Source organism: Anthonomus grandis, chromosome 13, assembly GCF_022605725.1.
Source record: "Anthonomus grandis grandis chromosome 13, icAntGran1.3, whole genome shotgun sequence".
Classification (NCBI taxonomy): domain Eukaryota; kingdom Metazoa; phylum Arthropoda; class Insecta; order Coleoptera; family Curculionidae; genus Anthonomus; species Anthonomus grandis.
In genome coordinates this window covers 5,802,195-5,826,952 of record NC_065558.1, presented here as the reverse complement: position 1 = coordinate 5,826,952, position 24,758 = coordinate 5,802,195, and the positions used below count along the sequence as shown (strand labels likewise).

The 24,758-nt window shown below is 31.0% G+C and overlaps 2 protein-coding genes across 2 annotated transcripts in view; one reads left to right on the top strand and one right to left on the bottom strand.

Annotated features, from left to right (window-relative positions):
• LOC126743875 (protein spaetzle 5-like) overlaps positions 1 to 11,037 on the top strand; it is a 25,324-nt gene extending 14,287 nt beyond the window's left edge. The window contains exons 2-6 of the mRNA XM_050451116.1: positions 920 to 1,083; positions 1,139 to 1,332; positions 1,391 to 1,574; positions 5,173 to 5,427; positions 10,492 to 11,037. Coding sequence (XP_050307073.1) covers positions 920 to 1,083; positions 1,139 to 1,332; positions 1,391 to 1,574; positions 5,173 to 5,427; positions 10,492 to 10,660 — 966 coding nt within the window. The 3' untranslated portion in view covers positions 10,661 to 11,037. The remainder of the gene's footprint in view (positions 1 to 919; positions 1,084 to 1,138; positions 1,333 to 1,390; positions 1,575 to 5,172; positions 5,428 to 10,491) is intronic.
• On the bottom strand, positions 11,034 to 24,758 carry LOC126743874 (phosphatidate cytidylyltransferase, photoreceptor-specific). Its single transcript, XM_050451115.1, has 7 exons — positions 24,549 to 24,758; positions 21,085 to 21,297; positions 20,854 to 21,030; positions 20,047 to 20,406; positions 19,831 to 19,980; positions 16,882 to 17,013; positions 11,034 to 12,478 (listed from the first exon to the last, which is right to left on the bottom strand). Exons 1-7 carry the CDS (start codon positions 24,612 to 24,614, stop codon positions 12,251 to 12,253), a joined length of 1,326 nt encoding a protein of 441 aa, XP_050307072.1. The 5' UTR covers positions 24,615 to 24,758; the 3' UTR covers positions 11,034 to 12,250.

The window sequence follows — 24,758 nt, the reverse complement described above, 5'->3', positions numbered from 1 at the left end:
ATTTATTACTATCGCCCATTATAATATTAATAATTTATTAAGTAACCATACTGTTATTAGGTTCGTTTTCACCTTAACAGAGAGTCATTAGTGTCATGCGTAAAAATTGTTTTTTTTGTTGATGATAACTATTCATAAAAAAAATAAATACGTCCTACTTCTTTCTTGCTTTAATTTGAGAAAAAAAAATTAGACATATATGACTAATACTGACGATTACCAAGCAAATTTGTAATGTCAATTACAATATAAGATAGGAAATAGAAGAACCGTGAAAAAAATTACTAGAATTTATCACACGAGTTGAAGGTCCTTCAGCCTTGATTTGATCCAATAATATCGAACAAATTGGTGAATGTACCGAACAATAGAAAAAATACACAATTTAAATGTCATTTCCATGAGGAGTTAGTTCTTTGATGTCCCCGAGGTGACGCAACAGGGTTTAGAACAATACGATCTTTTTTTGGCTCTCTCTTTTTCACAAGCGAATGTTATATATAAATCACTATAGAAAAATGTTGCTATTTCACTCTGTTATTCAAGGGAGTTGACTTCTTCCTGGAGAAGAATCCAAGAATAATTGTTTTCTCATTCAAGGCAGTTGAAACCATTTATATCTGATCCAAGATGGAGCATAGCGGACATTTTTTATTACGTCATTTCTACATCAAAAGATGCCGCAATCGACGTACCATATGTAATTTATCAATCCAAGATGGCGCCCAATCGCCATTTTGTAAATACGTCGGTCATGCGTCACACGATTTTAAGCAGTTATAAGCGGTTTTATTGACAGTTACAACGTGCAAAATGGCGAGTAGATGGGCCACAGAGTACGCTTCAACTTTTTTAAAAAATATTTGCTTCTTAAAGAGACTTTTACCGCCTGTATATGTTAATAATTTGTTAATTTCAGTTGATGATATGGATAAACTACATCGTAGGACACACCTCCATGAGCTGTACACCAGAATACGGCCCGAATCCAGTATGTCGCTACCTCCCGGCCCCACCGGGGAAGACGCCCCGTTGTGCCAGACCTGGATACACGTATTGCGAGTTTCCTGACCATTATCCAACGTAAATCATTGAAAAATTCATTAATCTTCCCGACTAAATCATGAAATTTTTGCAGCGAAAGGATTTATTTGCTCATCCAGAAATGGCAATTTAACCACCAAAGTCTCATAATCAACGAAGCCAAAGATGATTTTAACGCGATGTTCTTTACGCCTCCGAATACTTTATATGGACCTCCAAGCACTGATGGCTACCATTATCCACAGCCTATTTATATCCCTAAGCCTGAACAAGTGTTTTCTGAACAAGGTATTAATAGTAGAACTGAAATTTAATATCTAAATATATTTAAAATATATTGTTTTAGGAGGTTTGTACTTGCCCCCCAAGCCAGCCACACAGAATTTCACTGCCTGGAACGTTGGAGGTTATCCAAGCTATAATCCAAGAGATGGAGAATTCTTAACATATAAATATACGAGCAATATTCCTGCCGGCAGTACCCACTTCAATCCACCCTCCACCTATTATATAAATGATATATGGAAAAGGTAATAACCAAATTATTTTCACCTAGGACAGGTCGTTCAGGAAACATACCTACAAAGTTTATTTATTTATTTATTTATTTACTTATTGTTTCACTAAATAAATTAAGTACACTATTTACATATCTCATCTTACTAAATTTTATTGAGAGAAAAAAGATCTTACTTACTGAAAAACAAAGTGAGTGCTTTTTTTTAGTATATCTTTTTGAAAACCGGATTAGGCATAGAAATGTGGTTAAAGTATTAAATAATTGCAATTATAGGAGAATGATCTTTAAAAGAATTATTTGCGATGTTTAAGTACTGTAAGAGTATCTCTTTGTCGCAATTTGTCATAAAGATAACAAGAAATGTTATGTTTTGTAATTTTAAATAATGCAAACGAAGTTTGTGCCCACTATTCATATTTAGCCCAATATATTTTCGAAGATATTTACACCATATCTACCATTCAAGTTCTTCTATTTAGGTCATACATAAGTCTGATACATGAATTTTGTACTCTGCATTGATGAACACTATTACAATGGTTGAAATGGCTCAGTGCTAAAGATTCACGCAGAATTTTACGCGTGGTAGAACGTTTTTGTAACCGTGAATAAGTTTTAGATTCGAGTAGGCCAATAAAAGTTTTGATATGATATGATCTGTAAATCTTAGTTTTGAATCCATGATTACGCCTAAACATTTATTATTTAGCAAAATGTTTAAATTCCAACTGAGGGAAAATGGTTATGGGAATATGATTTATTGGGATTAAGCAAGCACATGATCATTGGCAATTTACAACTAGCTTAACCCTTTTTTAAAAGAAAAGAGAAATCTGCGTATCGTAGGCGCTAAAGTGCGATTTGCAATTTTTAGTACACGAAGATAAATGGAATAAAACCAAGGGCCAATTATACTATCTTGCGGTATACCAATAGCATTGACTGCATTCGGAATATTGATTATAATACACTACTTTCTTTGTTTTATTAATTTAAAACGATATATTTTTTTTTTTATATTTAACAATAGAATATCTTAAAAACCTAACAGTGCAATATTAATTACTTAAATAATAAATTATAAGCGAAATAAACAAAATGACGACCAATATCAATGGATGGTGTCCTGTTGTACCTGTAGACATCAATTTCAGAATGTTGATTACCCAAACTAGTGGTTCTTGTAGATCTTGATTTATCATGCAAATCACTTTTTCCAAGTAACTTGGAAAGCATTTTATATCCATAGTTTTTATCAGGATCCTGTATAACGGAGACTCTTTCAATACTGTCTTGTAATTGAATTCTATACAACGTCCAGTCCGGAAAAAGTACAGTTTAATTTTACACTTTTTATATTCAGTGACCTGGCATTTCTGAAACACTGATCGAATAAGTTATCCAGAACCCAAGTCCTGGAATGATTTGACAACACAGCTTAGTTTCAGATCATTTGCAAAAAGTAAAATATTCATTAATATCATTTATGAAGACATTGAAAAGGAGTGGTCCAAGGTGTGAGCTTTGAGGAACACCAGATGGGACTCAAATTACTCCGCCAATTCGAACAATAGGCCTTTTATTGGATAAATAGCTCCAGAACTAAGATCACAAAATTCCATCAATCCCAAGCACCTTAAGACTACCCTATATATTATATTTATTTATGGGGTTTGACGTAAATACTTGTTGTTTCATTTATCTAATGTAAGATTGAGATTAAAAGTCTATGACTTAGCATATCAAACGCCTTAGTAAAATCGAGAAAAACTAGAGCAGTTATGTCACCTCTATCCATGCCTTTAAGTATGACCACCTATTGTGTGCGCTAAAGTCGTTTTACACCTTTGTCAACCTCTGAAGTTTGATGACAATTGATATTTTCATAAAATATTACACTGTTGCAAAAAATATTTTTCAAGTAGTTTTGAAAGTGTAGGCAGTATGCTTACATAGCGAATATGACATAGGATTTTTTTCGAAAGAATTTTTAATTTTAGACAGAGAAATAGCATGTGCCTGTTGCCATGCAACTGGAATATAGTAATTTATTATACATTCGTTTCTAATATGTGTAATCAAAGAAAGTATAACAGAAGAACAAAGCTGGATATATATATTCAGGGAGTCTGCACCAATAGTTTCGGGTTTTATTTCTCTCAATATTTCACCTTCGCTTGATGACATAAAAAATTTAATAGTTATCATAAAAATTAAACGTTTCAGGCAATGGAGGGTTAGATATGATTTTTTAAAGACTGCCTAAATTATTTATATTATTAGGATTATTTACATTTTCTGGTAAGACATTGTTTCTTGATTTTATGAGATGTAATCTACGTTGCTTCCGTCATTTGTTTTCTAAATCTTCTCCATTTTAATCAAAATTAAACCTGGTAAACAATTTCTGCTTACAATAATTTTTGAAGTTTTGGGCGTTTTATTCGATCGATTATTGCAGACATAAACATTTCCACTATTTAAGAAAATATTTTTTTCTTACCAAAGAATGCGATAACTTTAAAACCCTTTTACTTACATCCTACTTATCCCTAAACGTAATAAACTGTACTAATTAGTAAAAAAATCGTTTTCGTATTATAGCAAGCAACTTTTAATTGGCCATTTTTAATTCGTGGAGTAGCCATTGGGATCCTAAATACAGCGATCGAATTGTATTGTTTTTTCTCGCTAGGCCATTATTACACTTTTCCTTTGTTAGTTTAAATAAAGGAAACCCATCCTTTGGTCTAATTATCTTAATTTCTGCACACGTTGGGGGCAATAATTTTTCCTAATCTACTTTTGTATTTTTAATTACATTATTTAACTTTATAAGCATTTATGTGGCATATGGGGCCAAGTAGCGTATTTAGTTTAATTTCATAAAAAATATATAACAATGAAGAATAATTAAACAAAAATTAATGTAGTAAAACTTTTTAATTGTTATATAAGTGTAATATTCTCCTTAAACCACAAAGCATAATTTTTGTGTTTTTAACATTGTTTTATTGCAGCGAGCCAATTAGAAAGTTAAACTACTCTATTTTCTCATAAAATATCTGTTCCAAGCCACAACTTTGAATTGCTCTAAATTAATATTTTTAATAGAAATTTATAAAAATTGCCTCTCCAAATTATTTTCGACGTTTTTCGAATTTAAATTCTGTACAAATTAAAAAAGTGATCTACTATTCCTGTATCGACTACCCCTGCCTTTATTAGGCTTTCTATACTTAAGACATTCCAAATCTAGATACACGAGTGGGTTCCTTTATGAATTGACATATGTTAAAACAGAATAAAATCTACTCTAAACTTGATAAATTGTCATTATATAATTATATAAAAAAGTAAATACAATAATATCGTATCTCTTACATGTAGGTTATTTAGAAAGTTTTAAATTTAACTAATCACTTAATTAACACACGAAAGAAAAATAATATTAACTGGAGTAATTGATTGACATTCCATTCTTCGTTCTAACATAGATATCTCTAGTATCTACATAAGAAGGAAGTTTTTGATATCCGGAAACCAAGCATACCTAAACGAGATCTATAATCTATCAGACACTTTGAATATTCACTATTTTATTTCAGGAACGAAAGGCTAAGGAGATCGTTACGCAAAAAACGTTCAACGTATACGTTGTCCAATAACGGGACGTCAACCGCCGATGTTCTTATCAGGACAAAAAGACAGTCTCCTATCAGAGGACGACCCTTATGCAGGAGTAGGTCCAATTTTATCATGCCTAAGGCGGCCCTTAACAGTAAGGGCAACTGGGTCTATATTGTGAACACCCCAGAGACGAACCAGAAGTATACGCAGCTGGTGAAAAGCGAGATGTGTATGTGAGTATAACAGATTAATCTTTGGCATACCATTTTTTATTTCAGTTCAAAACTAAAAGTTTAAGTTTAAGCAATATGTAAATTTTATGTATAAATCACAACTTTCTAAATATTTTCGTTAGACAAAAACATTTTTTTGATTTCTTCTTTATCAGTTTATGATGCAAAATGTAATTGAGTTTCTGTACCATCTGAGTTAGCCTGAAGTTTTTATTTCGAACGATTCCCTTTACTGATCTTTAATTGTGAAAGTCTTCTTAGTAAAAATTTCACTAGTTTTCCATCTTCTATTGTTAATGAGTGTTTTTATGGACATATATAAAAAATAAAATGGTCTATATAAAGTGCCTTTGCAAAAACTAGTATTAGTGATCATGATCTTTGGCATGGAAAGGGTTTTATAATTTACATTTAACTAGTTTTTTTGTGTATGAAAACTTTTATTCACTGACATTATAGTTCATTTATGATCTTATAAATTCTCTCTCTATGGATCTCATTTCAATTATTATTGAATAACTTATGTATGAAATGTCCCTAATTCTTCAATTTTCCTGATTCTGAACCTCTTTGTCTCCCATAGTGTGACAACTGCTCCAAATAATTAACAATTCAAATCCATTCAGTTTTTTTTTTAATCGGGAAGTAATGAAAAAAATATTTTTTTATACTGTTAAGATAATATGGAATCACTCCCAATGCCAACCTGATAAAAGCACAGAAACCGGTTGTCGTAATAGAAATGAGATGCACAAATATTAAATAACAGTGACTGACTTGGATGTAGCCTATCCTATCATCATGGTCATTGAGTGATGTATGAAGCATAGAATATTTTAAATGATTTTTCTTCATTCTCTTCATCATATTCTTGTTTAAATTCTTATGTTACTCTTGATAATTTTTGTTATTGTTTTTACTTAACATTGCGTAATTGGTAACTAACAAATGCTAAAAAGACATGATGAAAATGAAATCAAAAGCGTGAAAAATTACTCCCAAAAGCCTGAAACAAAAAAAATTATTTATTTCAGGCTTATTATGGAATAAAAACATGAAACAAAATTGTTTTATTAAAAGAAATCTTCAATGTCTGAAATGAAGTGGGAAACTAATATAAATGCTTAGAAAAAATAATTTCCAATAATTGTAAGACTAATAATTACATTAAGTGCCTGGAAGATATTCGAGCACTGCTACTCTAAAAGTCTGGAACATGTGAGAGAATATTTCCAATCCTGAAAAAGCTAATATAAATTACGTTAGTACATTGTTTGGTAGATAACAGGAAAACCCCGGAAAACTTCTAAAAAATCACTTCCAATTTTAGGAAAATATTCTTTAAAATTCAATCCTTGTAATAAAACGCAAATGGACTTCAAATATCGGGAAAGTAAAATTAATTGTATTCAGCGCCAAAGAAAAAGAACTCCCCAATAGTCACTTAAAGCGTACAACTGGCAAAATCTATGGACCTATTAAATAGCTAAAATAACATAAAACTTATATACTTTATGAATTACTCTTAACATGAAATCAACAGCATCTGGGAACGACGATATTAATAGCACTCTTTTAATACTTTGCTGTCCCTTTATTTTACCTGGCCTATTTAATAAATTACTGCCTGCTAGATTTAGTACTGCTATTGTGATTCCTCTTCCTAAAGTAACCCATCCTGAGAGCTTCACTCAACTAAAATCTATCTCTATTTTACCATCAATGTCTAAAATTCTGGAAAAAGGTATGGCTTCATAAATTTCAACTTTCGTATGGTCCAAGACAAGGGCAAAGCGAGCGTATTGGTGCTTTTAGATCATTCACGTGCATTTGATCTACTGAACTATGATATTCTGTTAGTCGCTTTATCCTATGATGGTTTTGGGGTTAACGCCCAGGTTTTAATTAGGTCATTTTTAAGCAATAGGACCCAAAAAGTCACATTAGATGGTAAATTCTCAAATATTCTGTCTATTTTTGCTGTCTTTTTTTCACGATCTACACGGCTAATTTTATTACATCTTTCAAATTTTGTAAATATCATATGTACGCTGATGACACGTAAATATTAAACTTATTTAGGCCGGAGGATGTTGCAGAGGCAAATTTTAGGCTTAATTTAGATCTTCAAACTTTATACGCAGTATCTGAGGATCACTTACTAAAATCAAATCCCTTAAAGTAAGTGGCCTTACTTTTATGCAGCGAAAAACTTCCAGAAACCATATCTAATGAATTAAGTCTTACCATTGGGCAGTGTAATATCTTTTTTAAGAACTCTTCAAAGAACTTAGGGTTAATAATTATTGATAATAAACTTAAATTTGATGAGCATGTGCATGCTTGATACGTCCTCTATGAAAAAGTCTTACTCAGCCCTAAAATTGCTTTTTTCCCACCGATAGACTTTAGAAAGGAAAACGAAGGTTGAATTGTGTGATGCACTAGTGTTGTCATATTCCAACTTCGCTGATAGCGTTTATGGAGTTGATAAAATACAGCTGAGGTTAAAAGAGTGCGAAAAGTACAAAATCCTTGTATAAGATTTATAAGTGAAATTAGATGCCACCCTGACGGCATGTTATATTGCAGCAATAATTCTTTTGATATATTACTTCTGCAATATTGTTACAACATTACAGTAACATTGCATTTAAAATATAACAAATATAATATTGCAAAGTTAATAATGCACATATGTAGTAACTGTAATATTGTTGTATTGATGTAAATGCAATACATCAGTGAAATGCTACTGTAATGTTGCATCTGTATTGCAAGCACACTATTGCTGTAATATTGTTTATGTCATTTTAATTTATATTTTAATATTTCATCTGCAATATTGCGTATACTATTAACTTTATTTGCACCTATGTTGCACCTGCAATACTTTTGCAATATTTAATAACCGTCACAAATGCGATATATATCACTGAAATTCGATGTGTAATATTACAGCCATATTGCTTATGTCAGATATTTAATGATAAATAGCTGATTAATTTCACAGGTATCGGCTAAATTTTGCAAACAAATGTTTATTAAGTGAAATATAATAGACAATTTACAAACCTTATTCCTAATCTAATTGATAATATTCTGATTGGCACTCATACAACTTAATTCATGCTCACTGTGAGAAGAATGGGAAAAGTGACGTAAGTTTAAGACATCACTGTATAACAACAGAACCTTAATTCACAATTTATGTTTTTTTTTTCTATTCATTAAAATGAAATATATACTTAAATATGATGTGTACTTATATGGAGATATTGAAATATAGATGTATATATATTTATCAAACACAAATTCCTGTACGTTTTACTCTCTTATAATAAATTACTTTATCCCAATATATATAATATAACCCTTTAACTTATTCATTACCTTTCATCAATAATATTAATAAGAATGGAATATTAATTTTGTTATATTTTATCAATATTGCAAATTCAATATAAAATATAGCAGCAATATAAATGAAAGATATAAGTAATATTACGTGAGTATTACTACAATACAGCACATACATTAATGCAATATTACCGTAACAAACTCCATGAAATATTGCTATAATGCTTCAGCAACGTTGCGGATGTAATGAAAAAAGCGGACATTAAAACATTGCTGCAATATGACTGTAATGAACTAGTAACATATGTGCAATATTGCTGCAAGACGCAATATTGCAGATGTTATATTCCTGCAATATAATTCGCGGACAGGGCAGTGTGTTTCACATAAGCTCAGGGAGCTAAATTGGCTTTCTATGTACAACAGGAGAATATTGCACTCAGCTTGTTTTTTTTTACAACACTGTTAAATATAAGTGTCCTATTTATCTTAACAAAAAAGTAGTTTTCCGTACTGATATTTATAGCCTTAACATACGTAGGAAGCATTTTTACAATCCCCAAGCACAATAGAGTCTTTTAAGATAGGATTTTCATATAACATAGCCTCCATCTTCAATAAATTTGAATTTAATTTATCAATTGGTAGTATTAAAACTAGGATCAGGCTTCAACAACTTCTTCGGCACCTTTAGTTTTGCATTTATTTTTTTAGTTCTTGCTGCATGTGTTGTAACTCAGGCTTTAACAGCCTCTCCTTTAGGAGGAAAGCTGAATAGAAATCCTTTTGTTTCAATATCTAATATGTATTTAGTATTAATATTTGCTTACCTAAAGTGAACTACGTACGCGATTTGGGAATTACATTGGACTCTAAACTGATTCATATTGATCTAATAGTAACAGAATCTTCTAGATTGTTGGGTTATATTTCTCGTAAATGTGAAGTGTTTTCTAGTTCTCTCGAGCTATTAAATGTTTATTTAATACATTTATTCTGGGCAAATGAAACTTTGGAAGCATTATTTGGAACCCTAGGTATGGAATTTACATTGATCGATTGGAGAGCATCCAAAACAAATTTTTAAGATTTCATTCTTTTAAAACCCGCTTCGGTTCATATCAGGATGTCAACTTAATTCGAGAGCATCTTGACGTGATTTCACTTCTCGACAGACGTTTGATAACTGATGTTTCGTTTTTATATAATGTAATGAATTGTCAGCAGTCAGAACTCTCCATTATGTAGAATAACAAAAAGTTATAATTTGTACTGCCGTTCATTGGCCGTTTTTAACATGTCACTTAGTACAGTCAAAAAAACTTTAAAACGAAATATTGTCTTTGAAAGTTTATGAGGCTAATGTAGAAATTTAGCATTGGAAAGTTTAAGTATATTCTTTTATATTGAAATTATTTTGATTTATGTACTTAACCATTTAGTCTTTATATTATTTATATATAATAAAAAGGTATATTTAAGTTAGTTAAGATAAGTATGTGGATACTTTTTTGGGCTTGTAGCCTGTTGTATCCCTATATATGGTCACCAAATAAATAAATAAATAAATATTAATATGTCAATAATTTGAAACAATAAAATAATTAATTATTATTATATTTAAAAGCCTGGAATAAAAATTAAGTGTCGGGAACATATGTTTTTAAAATCCTTGAATACAAATAAATTGTTTTTTTTTTTTAGTGATTCTAACTGTGGGGGTCTATGCCAACTGCCCCAGGGCTACACGTCGACCTGCGAACAGAAATACGTCCAGAAAAGACTAATTGCTCTAGATGCGAGCGGAAGTGATCTGTACAGTGACACTTTTTGGTTTCCCAGCTGTTGCGTGTGTACCGTGTCAAATAATTAAAAATCAGTTATATGTGTGTGGGTACTCGGACTATGTATGTATGAGTTTTTTTGACTGATTTTCGTACGTATTTTTTTCTTAATTTAGGTATATATTGCAGTACAGGGTGGCTCAGATTCGAACCTGGACTTTGGTATGGCAAAATGACGTTTCGTCTTTTTGCCATTAATGATGATGGTTTCTACTGGACGAAACGTATTTCTTTAATGGAAAAATAGAATTCCAATGATTTAGGTTGAAATTGAGCCATCTTGTATGAACTGCCATGTAGCAGGGAGTTCCATAAAGGCATGCTAATATATTTTTTTAAGAATGCTAAATATTGTGATTGTTTTGTTATTTTAATAAATTGTCGATAATAAAATGTCAAAAAATTATCGCTAAATTCTTTTATTTAATAGAATTTACTTTAGACATCAACATACAACTATGGTACTTATAAATACTGGGAAAATTACTTTAGGAAACACAATTTAATTAGAATAATCTATATCTAGTCAGGTTTGAATGCAAGACACGTATAAATGCAAATACATAAGTAACATTGAATACTTAAGGAATCTTTTTAAATGTGGGTCAGTAGTTACAATTTAGATGGAAGAGAAAAAACGATATTGCATAAGTACTATTGAGCAAACAAAAAAAAACTAATAATAATAATAATAAAAAATCAAAATATCACCTGAAAATAACCTGGAAATTAATAACCGACATTTATATCACGATAAAAGCGACCTTATTTGGTCAGTTTTACATACACCGAAACATTCACCATAATATGATAATATATATATAAATAAATTGCACAAATTTAACAAAAATATAATAATAAATTTAAAAACAAATATATAATAATTAATAAAATGGCACGCGAATAAATAAGAAAAATGTACAAACGTACGAGGGTGTCCACAGGATATGTGGGCACTGTTTACACAGCGTAATTTTTTTCAAAGTAAATTATCAAGGTATTCAAGTAGGATTCCTTTTTTTACACCCTGTATATTAACGCCAATGCAATATTCTGATTCACACACAATTTCATTAAATAAATAGGTTAATATATTGGAGCTTTTTGAAATAAGATTTGTAGCATCTAGGAAACATGCGCTGTAATTCTATTATACAGGATGTAAAAAAATTGGCTAACATTGTATTAGTGGATTCCAGCAGGATGAGATATACTGATCTGGCTAAAAATGAAATAACTTGCCGTATTTCAGAGGTAAGTTGTCCAAATCTGGTAGTTTGCCCACACCCCCTGGGACTCCCTGTATATAGAGATATTTCAAAATCACCTTAGAATAAATTAACGTTCATTATTATTGTGGATCGTGACTATACAGTTTTCTTTTACATTTCCGTTTATTTAATTTGCAAGTTTCGAATGTAATCAAGAAAACACACAACGGCTACATTTTCTCTCCATTTAACGCTAAAGTGCTTATTGATACGCCAGGTCTAATCATTTTTATTACGTTCGAAAAATGTATTAAAAAAAAACACAAATGCTCCCCGTATACACGGTAGAATCACGATCCAAACGCCTTAATAAAAAAAAAAAACAAAACGGTGTAAATAGCCGTCAATTTAAACTCGAACGGGTAAAATGTTCCGATTCTCGAGCGACTCCTTTAACATGCTGAAAAGTTGCAGCTGCTGTTCCGGTTTCAAGTAGGAAATCTGCGAGAGCAACTTTTGCGGACTGTCGGTCTGGATAAAACTGCTGATGTAGACGTTGACGAAAGTCGCCATGAGGAATTGACAGTCGAAACGGTCCATTATGCCCCCGTGGCCCGGTATTACGTCACCGAAGTCCTGTAAGAAAGATATTTTAATAGGAAATTAAGTTATAAATAAAAAAATTAATGTGTCGTAATTTGGTATCATTACATTTGCCCAAAACGGCAAAGATTAGCTAAAGCTACTTTTATTTCTTATAATAATAATAATTACACATTTTTTGACAAACAAGCAGTAATAGCAATATAAAAATTAATTAAAGAACAACTTGAGAGAAAAAAAACTAATTAAATACATTTGTAAATCCGCAGAGAAAAAAAGCTAGTTGGGCAATTGTTCCTCCAAGAACAAAGTTTTATAATCATTTTTAAAGCGAAATATTGCAATTGAAAGACAAGGTCTAAATCGATTATAAATTGTACGACATTGAAAGTATAACTACGTGAGAAGAGAGCTGTGCTATGAGCCTTACGTCTTATATCTCTATCATGAATCGCATTTCTTGGAATTAATTTCTCTAAAGTAAAAGTCCGTAAAACTAGCACTAAATGACAGCACAGATCTAAATAGCTACGCAACAGATAAATACTCCAATAGGCAAAGTGCGGGCCCGAAATGTCGCCCGACTTTTTAAGCCGGTTGACCAAACGAAGATTCTCTTTCCTTCGTTGCAAAGTTTAATTGCCGCAGAGGGGAGACGGGCGACCATTTCGAATGAAAATTATTTTGCATCGTCAGAAGGGATTTTATAATTTTAATGTTATTCTCTGCTTGAACGCTAAGGGGTGTGTTTATCGGCTCTTGATACAATGCGATCATTAGTTTTATGTTTTTTGAGTATATAATGGTAGTTTAAACTTTTTTAGTTGCAGATATTTAAATTAAAATAGTAGTGTTTATTTTTTTTATTCTGTGTCGCTTTTTTTTAACATTAAGACAATTTTTTCAAAAAAATTAGACTATGAATGAAAATATGAAAAAACGTTTTTCTAACACCATGGCTGCCGCCGTAAGAACTTGCGTAGGAAAGGAATTAATTAGTAGAGAAATTGGCACTAATACTGCAGACTTTATACAAAATATGAACAATTTATTTGACGCATTGAACAGCAAACGCCTATATACAAAAAATCCATTTAGTTGCGGAATTAGTGACCAAAATTGGTCGGTTTTGGATATCTTACAAAAGGGAAAAAATGTTTGAATCGTTGCTAAAAGTAAGTGTAGTTTTAAATAAGAAAAAAAATGTCAGGGAAACGATAAAAAATAGACCACCGTGTTTTAATGGAGTGGTTCAATCAATCAATGCAATTACAGGTTTATACGAAGATCAAAAATTAGAAAATAACAATTTTTTATTAACAAATCGGTTAAACCAAGATTTTCTGGAAATTTTTTTTTCAATGGCTCGGCAGCGTGGGGATTGGAACCTAAACCCAACAACAAGATCTTTCTGCTTGTTTTTCAGGATTAAAACAGTTACAGACCTACTTACCCCATCAAGCCTGTCTAATTGTGAAATTAACACTGACAAACAGATAATTTTAATTGATGAAAAGAAAAACCAAGCGGAAAATCAAACAAATATGCCAGCAGAACTTGAATATGAGAGGGAAGACATTTCGGAAAATTGTGATATAAATGTAGACAAACTGTTAAGTACCAATTCCACAAATTCTTTAGAAGACTGTGCTAACACCTATTTTGCTGAGTATTTAGTAAAAAAGGTTTTGGAAATGTTCAATTGTTCCGTTTGTGCAACTTCTCTAAAACTAAATAAATATTTAAGTGAACCATCTCAATTATTTTTATTAAATAAAAACTACGGTGGACATGAAACTACATACTTGGTCTATCCGACCGATGATGTTTCAGTGGTGGTTAAAAAATCAATGATAATTTTTGTTAATGAATTTAAGAAAATTGGGCACCATGAGTTTGTAAGAACAAAAATAAAAAATAAAATTTTGTCCAGAAATTTTAATTGATTGGGATCAAATAGTATAAGTGCTATGAGCACAAAATGTTTTTGTTAACAAAACTTGTGCATACGAATTTATATAAGTTTTGTAAGTGGTGCCGAAAGAACTTGTATAATGTGAAGCAAAAAATCAAAAATTTAAGACATGACTAAGATAAATACCAATAATATTCTATTATTTTTTTCTGTAAAATTAATTTAACAACATTTAATATTTAAGATCCCTAACTATTTTGTAACCCTGTATGTAGAAATGTTTATACTTTTCAATAAAAAATATGTACATATTATTTAAAATTCCCATTTGCATTAACGAGAAAAACAGTTTATCCGAAGCATGTTTTTTAAAAAGTAGTCAACTTTGGGGCGCCATTATCGCTAAACGGTAGGTGATGGACATATGCTGTCGCGGACTTTTGTAGGAAATATAGCCATCTCTAATTTACTATAAGGGTTTTTTTGTAAAATGTACAGGAAATGCTACGTTCGCAAAAAACCAAAAACTACCCCCTTTAGGGGCTTAAAACGAAGTGATTTTATTATTTTTTGGAATATTCCGGATTCGTAATCAGCACCCCAAAATCTATAAAAATAAATGAAATCCCACTATCATTGTGTTCATACCGTTTAGACCAAATAAAATGTAAATTATTTGCAATCGAATGGAAAGACAAGCTTGTATTTTTTCCTTTGCTTCATACTTTAACAACTAATGAAAACTCTGTTTTTGGGTACATAAAAATATATATTTATTTATTATTATGATTACCCTAAATAAACACTTAACACTAAACAGGAACTAAAACAATAATTATTCTTAAAAAAAAATAAAATAAATTCTTGCTCTTTGGCATATAAATCAATTTTAAAAAATCACAAAGAACATTTAAAATTTTTTAAATAAACAATGAAAACTAGCTGGGTAGCTAGGTGCATAATATATAATAAGGATGTTATAGTGGCCAAGGTATTACGCGGCGCGGCGCCTCTCCACGAGATTGCGGCGAGCGCTTCTGAAAGGTGGCGTTTTGGTTGCACGGGGAACTTTATAGAAGAGTGTTACTTTATAGTCACTAAAAACCCTTGGCAATACAGTTCCAAAAGAGTTCCTGTTTCGATATAGTCACTTCTGGGTAGTTACGACTGTTACTTTATTGAATTATATACTTTAAGGTTTCAAATGGGTAGTTTCCGCCTAATTATTCATAATTTTTACCACTTTATAGTAGCGTATGGAACTTTTTAGTAATTTTCATGGTATCGGCCATATTTTTTGCAAGATACGAAGCAATGATTAAAAAAAATTCGTAATATTATATAATTTTTTAACATAAATAAAAAGGTAAATTCAGATAGTTGGTGCGGCGCTTTAAATTATTTTAATATAAACCTATAGTTTTAACCAGTAAACTCAATTGCGTCGATAAATTTACTTTCATATTCCTAAGAAAAACTCAAATCAATATTATGAAAAATCATAATATAAGTAAAATGGCTGTTTATGATTCGTTTGTCATCATGCCATTTTAAAACAATCTTACAATTTCATAATGGTGGCGCTGGTGAAGACGTTCGAAAAAGCATTAGTTTGCCACGAACTTGTGACCACGCACTAACTAGGCAGCAATCGTGGCATCTACGTATCTGGGACGAAATTATCTACTTTATAGTAGCACAACAGAGTAAATGCCTTAGGGGCAAAAACTACCCAAAACACTACCCAGCTATCTAAAATCATTCCCCATTTTAGTCGCAGCCTCGTAGCATCTTACAAATATGGGATGTGGCCGCCTAAGGTCGCCGTCCCCTCTATAGTTTCTTTTAGAGTGGCAATATCGTTCCTGCCCACTATAAATGCTAGTTGGGTTAGGCTCAAACATTTATCTGTCTAGTGCTTGTAAAAGTATAAAATAAAATAAACCTTGGCTGACATGTAGTCTTCATCGGCTGACAAGTTATTCTGTAAAAAAAATTTTATAACAAATACAAGTTCATTTGCTGATAATGAATTGAAAATAAGAGACGCTGAAGTAAATTTGCTAGAAAAATGGTATTTATTACTACTAATTTTTGCAGCCAGGTTCCTTCCAATATTGTCAAAATTATCCATAAATGTATTGGCAATTTCAAGTCGGTCATAAGTTAATGAATCAGCATATTTTTTAAGTTTATATCTTTGTTTAATTAAAGTAATGATTCCTTTTGAGATCCAAGTTTTTTTTCTTTTTTATAGATATAATTTTTTGAACTTTGATACATTTTATTAGTCTTTGTATAAAATACTGAGTGGCTTGGTTAACTTCCGTCAACTCCATTAATGTTTTTTATTTCATTTCGTCAGTGTGTTACATCTATATTAGTATTTGTCTGAATGTTAGTTTTATTTGGGCTAAATTTTAATATAATATTAACAAGTAGCTTATATACTAGCGAATTACTTGTTGTAAATTTGTAGATACATTGCGTTGATGTTACACTTAAACGTTAAAAATGTTACCTTAATTTTAAAGGCCCTTTTAAAGCCGGAAGCGAAGAATCCTCCAAAAGGACCAATCACGCTGCTGAAAACTGATAGGGCGAGAGAGTGCAGCATGAAGGGGTATAAGTGGATTTGGTCGCCTACTCCCAACTAAAAAACAAAAACAAAATGTTAAAGTGTTTCAGGTAAATATAAAAAATCAGGAAATTTAAATTCCTTTGCTTTCCTACCCAATCGTGTCTGTGCTCCAAGCTACAAAAATCAATTGAGCCCTGGATTCAATTCTTAATTCTAGGCAGATGGGTTTCTAAGTTTTCCTCCTAAGATCAAGCAGTTGAGTATTTTTATTAATTCGTACTTCCAGGCACTTCAGATACCAACAGATTTTGAAAATTTTTAGAGAAATAAAGACATTTTTGTAAATTCGTAATTGTGCTTGTATATTCAGTAATTTTCTAAATTTATACTCTTGAAATTAATTAATTGAAGAACGTTGAAATTTCCTGTAAAATCTATTTTGATTTTTTTCATCAAAATTGTCCCAATTTTAAAATGTATAGACCAATATATGCACCGTTTATTTTATTTTTTTAATAATTCGCATTTAATGAGAAACTCCTGGAAAAACTGGGATGATATCTTGAAACTACGTTTAATTTTTTTATCTTTTAAATAGAAACTTAAGGGGCTTTTTGAATATCGATTTTTAAAAACACAATGAAGAATTTCTTTTAAAATGACCACCATTTTGATTTTTTTGTAATTTTGTTCACGAAAATTATTGATTTTTTTCAAGATTTGTCCGATAAAAGAAATACGAATTGTTTAATTTTTTATCAAAAAATCAGTGAAAGGTTCAAAAATTTTTAAAATGTTGACAGTAATTCAAAAATTTGCATTTTTTTAGAATAAAATTTGCCATAATTTCCTCAAAATTTATCTTGTTTATTAGCAATTCGATATTTTTATGAAAATGTTTAAAATTTTCAAAATTCCGAATTGCCTTTAATTTCAGAATTTTGGTTTACACCTTCACAGTGACTGGGCGTTTTAGAATTTTGATTAAAATAAATTAAGTTTTAAGTATATTAAAGGAGTTGAGAAAAATAAATGTTTAGGTAAATACGATTTTTTAAGAGCCTTACTAAGACGTACATAAACCAAAAAATAACAAAGCTACACTGTTGAAAATTTGGGTACAAATCGCTCAATTAAAATAATTAGACACCTATTTCAGCGTTTTTTGAAATACGTCCAAGGAGTTGAGAACTATTTTTTTTTTGGTGAAGAGGTGATGTTTTTTATAAGAGCCTTATGAAAATGTACATAACTCAAAAAATAAGAAAGCTACACTGTTGAAAATGTGGGTACAAATGGTCCAAATTAAAATGATTAGACACCTATTTCAGCGTTTTTTGAAATACGTCCAAGGAGTTGAGAAATAATTTTTTTTTGGTGAAGAGGTGATGTTTTTTATAAGAGCCTTATCAAAATGTATATAACTGAAAAAATAAGAAAGCTACACTGTTGAAAATTTGGGTACAAATTGGCCAATTAAAATAATTAGACACCTATTTCAGCGTTTTTCGAAATACGTCCAAGGAGTAGAGAAATAATTTTTTTTTGGTGAAGAGGTATTTTCTTTATAAGAACCTTACCAAGATGGACATAACTCGAAAAATAAGAAAGTTACACTATTGAAAATTTGGGTGCAATTTGCTCAATTAAAATGATTAGACACCTATTTCAGCGTTTTTTAAAATACGTCCAAGGAGTTGAGAACTATTTTTTTTTTGGTGAAGAGGTGATGTTTTTTATAAGAGCCTTATGAAAATGTACATAACTCAAAAAATAAGAAAGCTACACTGTTGAAAATGTGGGTACAAATGGTCCAAATTAAAATGATTAGACACCTATTTCAGCGTTTTTTGAAATATGTCCAAGGAGTTGAGAAATTATTTTTTTTTGGTGAAAAGGTGATTATTTTTATAAGAACCTTACCAAGATGTACATAAGTCAAAAAATAAGAAAGCTACACTGTTGAAAATGTGGGTACAAATGGTCCAAATTAAAATGATTAGACACCTATTTCAGCGTTTTTTGAAATATGTCCAAGGAGTTGAGAAATTATTTTTTTTTGGTGAAAAGGTGATTATTTTTATAAGAACCTTACCAAGATGTACATAAGTCAAAAAATAAGAAAGCTACACTGTTGAAAATTTGGGTACAAATTGGCCAATTAAAATGATTAGACACCTATTTCAGCGTTTTTTTAAATACGTCCAAGGAGTTGAGAACTATTTTTTTTTTTGGTGAAGAGGTGATGTTTTTTATAAGAGCCTTATCAAAATGTACATAACTCAAAAAATAAGAAAGCTACACTGTTGAAAATTTGGGTACATATTGGCCAATTAAAATGATTAGACACCTATTTCAGCGTTTTTTGAAATACGTCCAAGGAGTTGAGAAATAATTTTTTTTTTTTGGTGAAAAGCTGATTATTTTTATAAGAACCTTACCAAGATGTACATAACTCAAAAAATAAGAAAGCTACACTGTTGAAAATTTGGGTACAAATTGGCCAATTAAAATGATTAGACACCTATTTCAGCGTTTTTCGAAATAAGTTGAGAAATAATTTTTTTTTGGGTGAAGAGGTGATTTTTTTTTATAGAAGCCTTATCAAAATGTACATAACTCAAAAAATGAATTAATGAAATCATGAATTCCGGACCACATTCACCATACATTCATTAGCAATAAAGAGTTATTCATTCATTATAGTTATTCAAGTAGTCATCATTACATGCAGTTGTCAATTTAGACAGTTCTATTATTTTAGGTAGTTAATTTTCTTCTTGTAATTCTGCATATAATTGTAAATTCTTCGTATAATAAATAAAACTTTAATATTAAACAGTAATTTTGAATAAATATTGTCAAGTTATAAAATGAACTTTTACTCACGATTTTCAACCATTTCAACCAGGTGGGCAGATTGTAGGCTTGCAACCTAAATAGGGAACTGGGTTCGCATTCCATGGTCATCCTCCCCAGGCTCTCACTGTACTCAATAGGACAAACGAAGTACGGATATTGGCACATAACGAAAGAAATCTACAAAAAACAATTTTCCTTAATACTTCCACATAACAACTATCGGATTCTTGAAGGAAAACTTACTGCAAGTCCAAAAAACACCGTAGATATGCCCCCACCGATGAACCCTTCCCAAGTTTTCTTCGGCGATAACTTGATCAAAGGAGTTTTCCCGAAAAAGAAGCCAAAAACGTACGCCATGATGTCGTTGCAAATGATCATGGATACCGGTACAATAAACCAGATTAGTCCCTCGAATATGTTCTTGATGATAAGGTAGGATTGGGTGACAACAATTAGCAGAGCCACATGGGTCCAAGCGAAGAGGGAGAATTGTTTCATGTAGTATTTCTTGACAAGGGATAAAACGAACCAGACGAAGCCTATGCAGTAGAGGCTGAATGAGATGAAGCGGTGGTAAGCGACTAAGAACCGAAGACCTTCCTGGAAAGAGAAAATTATGAGTCTTCAATTTTAGAATCTCAACTTCTTGATTCTTTCGTTTTTAATAGTTTTGAATATAACCAATGAATAAATGTCTGATGAATTTATTTAAAGAAGCTTTATAACTTTTATGTTTTTGTTTCTTGCATAAAATTCCGTCAAGAAAAAATCCCTTTTTGAAAATGTCCTTGCCAAAAAACGTCTATAATATCAGCCGCCTCCAGTACAAATATTTGCACGACCCAAAAAGTAACTTTTTCATTAAAAACATATTTTCTTAAACATACAAATCCCCAGCTTTATTTATTTGATTATAAACATATCCAGGAAACGTGCATATACGCATAGAAAATAATGTAAACTGGGGCAAGGCCATGCCTAATTTTATAATTTAATCAACCGTTACAAGTCAATATGTGTTTAGATTTCTAGGTTAATTAAACTTACAGTTCGGTTGATTAGGACCCCAAAATAATCCACGAGGCTTTCTCCGTAAAAAAAGTAATTCGACGTGAGTAGGAAGTACCAAGAAAGCGACCGGAACCACGGAAGTCCGTGTATCCTGTACACCGCGTAACCGATATTAATGATCTCCTGGAAGCATTTCACTTGAACGATCAATGTCTGGAAAAAAATCATTAGAATTCTTAAATGAATTGTTAAGTATGGCCAACGTACGGTTAACATCAAAGCCAAGGGCCCCCCATAAATCACCAAAAAGAAAAAAACGATCATGATCATGCTGAAAATGGCTCGTACTGCCCAATTTCTCCATTTATCCGGAAGTCCCTTGACGAGCCATTCGAGGAGTCCCGGGGCTTTGTCGGTTCCTGTCGGGATGGTTTTTGATAAGTCAGTTGAAGTTTTGATTTTGTCATCCTCGCTGTCAATCTAAAGCGATTAATTTAAAAATTAGTTGAAACATTACTTAAAGTACTTATTCTAAGATTTTCTTATGAACTAAAGCTTTAAACCTAGCTCTACTTATGTCAAATATATCAAAGTGGGGATATATCATTCAGGGCTTTTTATAAACCCATTGAAAACATCAAAAGCAAAACAGATATCATATTAGTAAAGTATTCTCTTCTTTTACTAAGCTCAGATAATTTAATATATTTAATAAACATATATTTTATGATACCCTGTATTTATTTAAGGTGCAACTGCCCGAGAGTTATCTTACATCCTTGAAAATCTATACACTAAACATAAATTATATAAGCAGGAATTGAGAAGACCCAACAAGTAAAAGAGGCAGTGAGTGGCTAGCACTTCGGCTCATAAAGAACCATGTATATAGAGTGGTGATGGTGTTTGTCTATTAGGTGGATTAGCGCATTCTAGTGATTGGTTGTGACTGTTTTGTGCACAAGTAAGTCATGTTGACATGTGAGTAATATTTTATGTCATTATTGTATAACTTTATTGCTAGAGTTTTATGATATATATATCAGAGTTTGTCTGCTCGATATTAGATGGGTCAATACAGTAAATTGTAAACATTATTGTTTCATAGTAATCTCAATCTCTTGCTGTATACATGGTGGAGCTTGCTGAATGAATTGCATCGTCTATACTAACATAAGTTTAATTTTAAAATACCTAATTTTTACAGGTATATTAAGATTTGACATAGTTTGCTCAACATTAAGTGAAATACCTTGGCATAACAATGTGTAGCTAACATATTTAATAGACTTGTGTTGTACCATCTCTAAATAGTTTGCATGTCCCTGATAATATGGTGACCAAATAATGTTTCAGACATTTAATATAAATCTGATCAGAAATATGTACCAAGTTTTTACAGCAAGTATATTTTTAAATTGTTGACTACCTCTTTTAATAAATACCAACATTCTATTTATTACTGTTCTGAAAATGTAAGCTTAGTATTTAAGTAAACATCAAGATCTTTGATTGCAAATATGTCAGAAATTATTAATTTGATATTGAACAGGTATACTGGTTCAATTAATTTGATAAAGCAATATTTGGATATGTTAAGAGACATGTTATTTGTAAGACACCAATTGAAAATATCTGTTTGCAATATAATTGGCATTTATTTGTTGATAAAGTTTCATGTCAATACTAGGGCAATTATGAATAGACAAAACAAAAATGTCCCACATGTGATCCCTGGGGGAGACTAGAAGTTACCCTGAAATTTTTAGATAAAAAAACCATTTAACTTCACCTGCTGTTTTCTGTTAGATAAATAAGACTTTATATGTATATATTTCATGACTGACTTTATCAAACGCCTTACTGAGGTCTGTGTAAATTGCATGTATCTTCATGCCATTTATAAACATTGACTAAGAAAATTGATAAATGGGAATTAGTGTTTACAGATTGACCAGAAATAAATCCTGTGCTGTAAGGTAGTAATTTTTTTATTACATTTACTTCATCCCAAATTTTTTCAATACAGTGTTCAAACAGTTTTGGTATAGCTGATAAGATTATAATTTGATCTGTAGTTTATATTATTATACTTTGCATCAGATTTAAAAATTGGACACACATATGACAATTTCCAAACCTTAGGAAACATGCCAGAGTTCAGCTATTTTTTAAATGGTATAATGGCTGCAAGAGGTCACAATACATTAAAATGCCCATAATTTCTTAAATGTCATATTTGTATTCATGTAAATCCCAAAGTACTCCAAAGAACCAATCATTGAAGATATGCCAGGAATATTCATATTTATTTTGATGAACTTTCTTCTGTGATATTGCAGGACATTTTTAAGACTACAAGATATTCTTGAAAGGTTCGATACAACTCTATATATTCCTTTATTATCTTTTAGAAATTATGGTAAGAATTGTGAAATATGAGTTGGAATTCCAGCTATAGTCTGATGGTGGAAAAACACCATTATTACTTTTAATAATTATTAATGTTGATCAAGAGAGTGATCCCTAGACTAAATAGCATAAATGTTTGGAATAGCAGTACATGAACACTAATTGATATACATAGATATAGAAAAATATAAAAGAAAAAAACAACAATTTAAAAAGTGCATTATCTCGAATGTATAATGCATTAATTGTGACTATAGAAAGATAAAACCTTGTACCTATTGTAACATAATTAAACTAATGAGGTGCATAGTACTTTCATCAACAAGGTTTTTTTTGTATGATTGATAATAAGTGTGTTTATATGTACATAACAAATAAATTACTAATTTTGCATTGTTTATTTTTTTATTTTGAAGGAATTACCTATACTGTCCGGTACACAGGCACAAAGTATGTTTGAACAACCTGGAACATTATAACAAATGGCTTAAAGAAAAGTAAATTATGTCTGGCGTCAACTATATTTGCATATCTGAACATATAAATTTGATACAGTGAACTTGCCTCTACATCTAACAAATTCAAAACCTGAAAAAAAACAATAATTTCCTATTTCCCAACAAGGAAGTTACTAATCGAAGGTTGTCTAGAATTTCAATCCCCGTAATATTTATTACCATAATTAGACTAAGTATATGGTGGATTGTGTGTTTTTTTTGCTATAACATTAAAGATTCCTGTTCATGTCAATCAGGATAAAATTTATTGATTTGTATTTTGTTCCTTGCGTATATAAGAAAGAAACTTCTAACATAGAATTTTTTCTACAATTGCATTTTAATTGTTGGAATTTCAAAGGTAGTTAATATTGTATTGAATATCAATTTATGAGCAAGCATGTTACTCTTATGGAATTAATGGGTTTTTCTCCTGTTGTTATTTAGAGGGGATTAATTACTTAACTGGCACTAATGTAATTATCAGGGTCGGTCATGGGGAGCCAACACAAATCCCACTGAGAAGTTATTTTTAAAATAAAACCCTATGGTCTATAAAAAGAATGTACAACACTGTTATTTAATTTATTTTTTATGTTTTTGCATGACTGTTATGCTTAAAATCATGAAGTAATAACAATAATTCTTTTTTTTTGACAAAACAGTTATAGGATTTGTACCAATCATGCCAATTTTAGTGGTTTTATGAAACCGTGTAGCTCTAGAAGGTTAGTCATCATTCCAGGATATTGTTTATTTATACAAAAAAAGACAGCTAGAAAACAAATCAAGCAGAAATTCTTGCAAAAAATATCGACTTACGTGGTCAGATTCTGCGGATTCCAACGGTTTACCGTCCGATTCGCGGCGTTTTCTCACTTCGGTCATGTCTGTTTATTTTCTACTTACGCCTTTCAGATTATTTAATCGAACGGACACAAAACACAAACCGCTTTTTATGTTTATAAAACGATCATCCTCTAGCAAAATCGATAATAATAAACTTCGATCTTTTTTGCAAGCTTGAGGTTA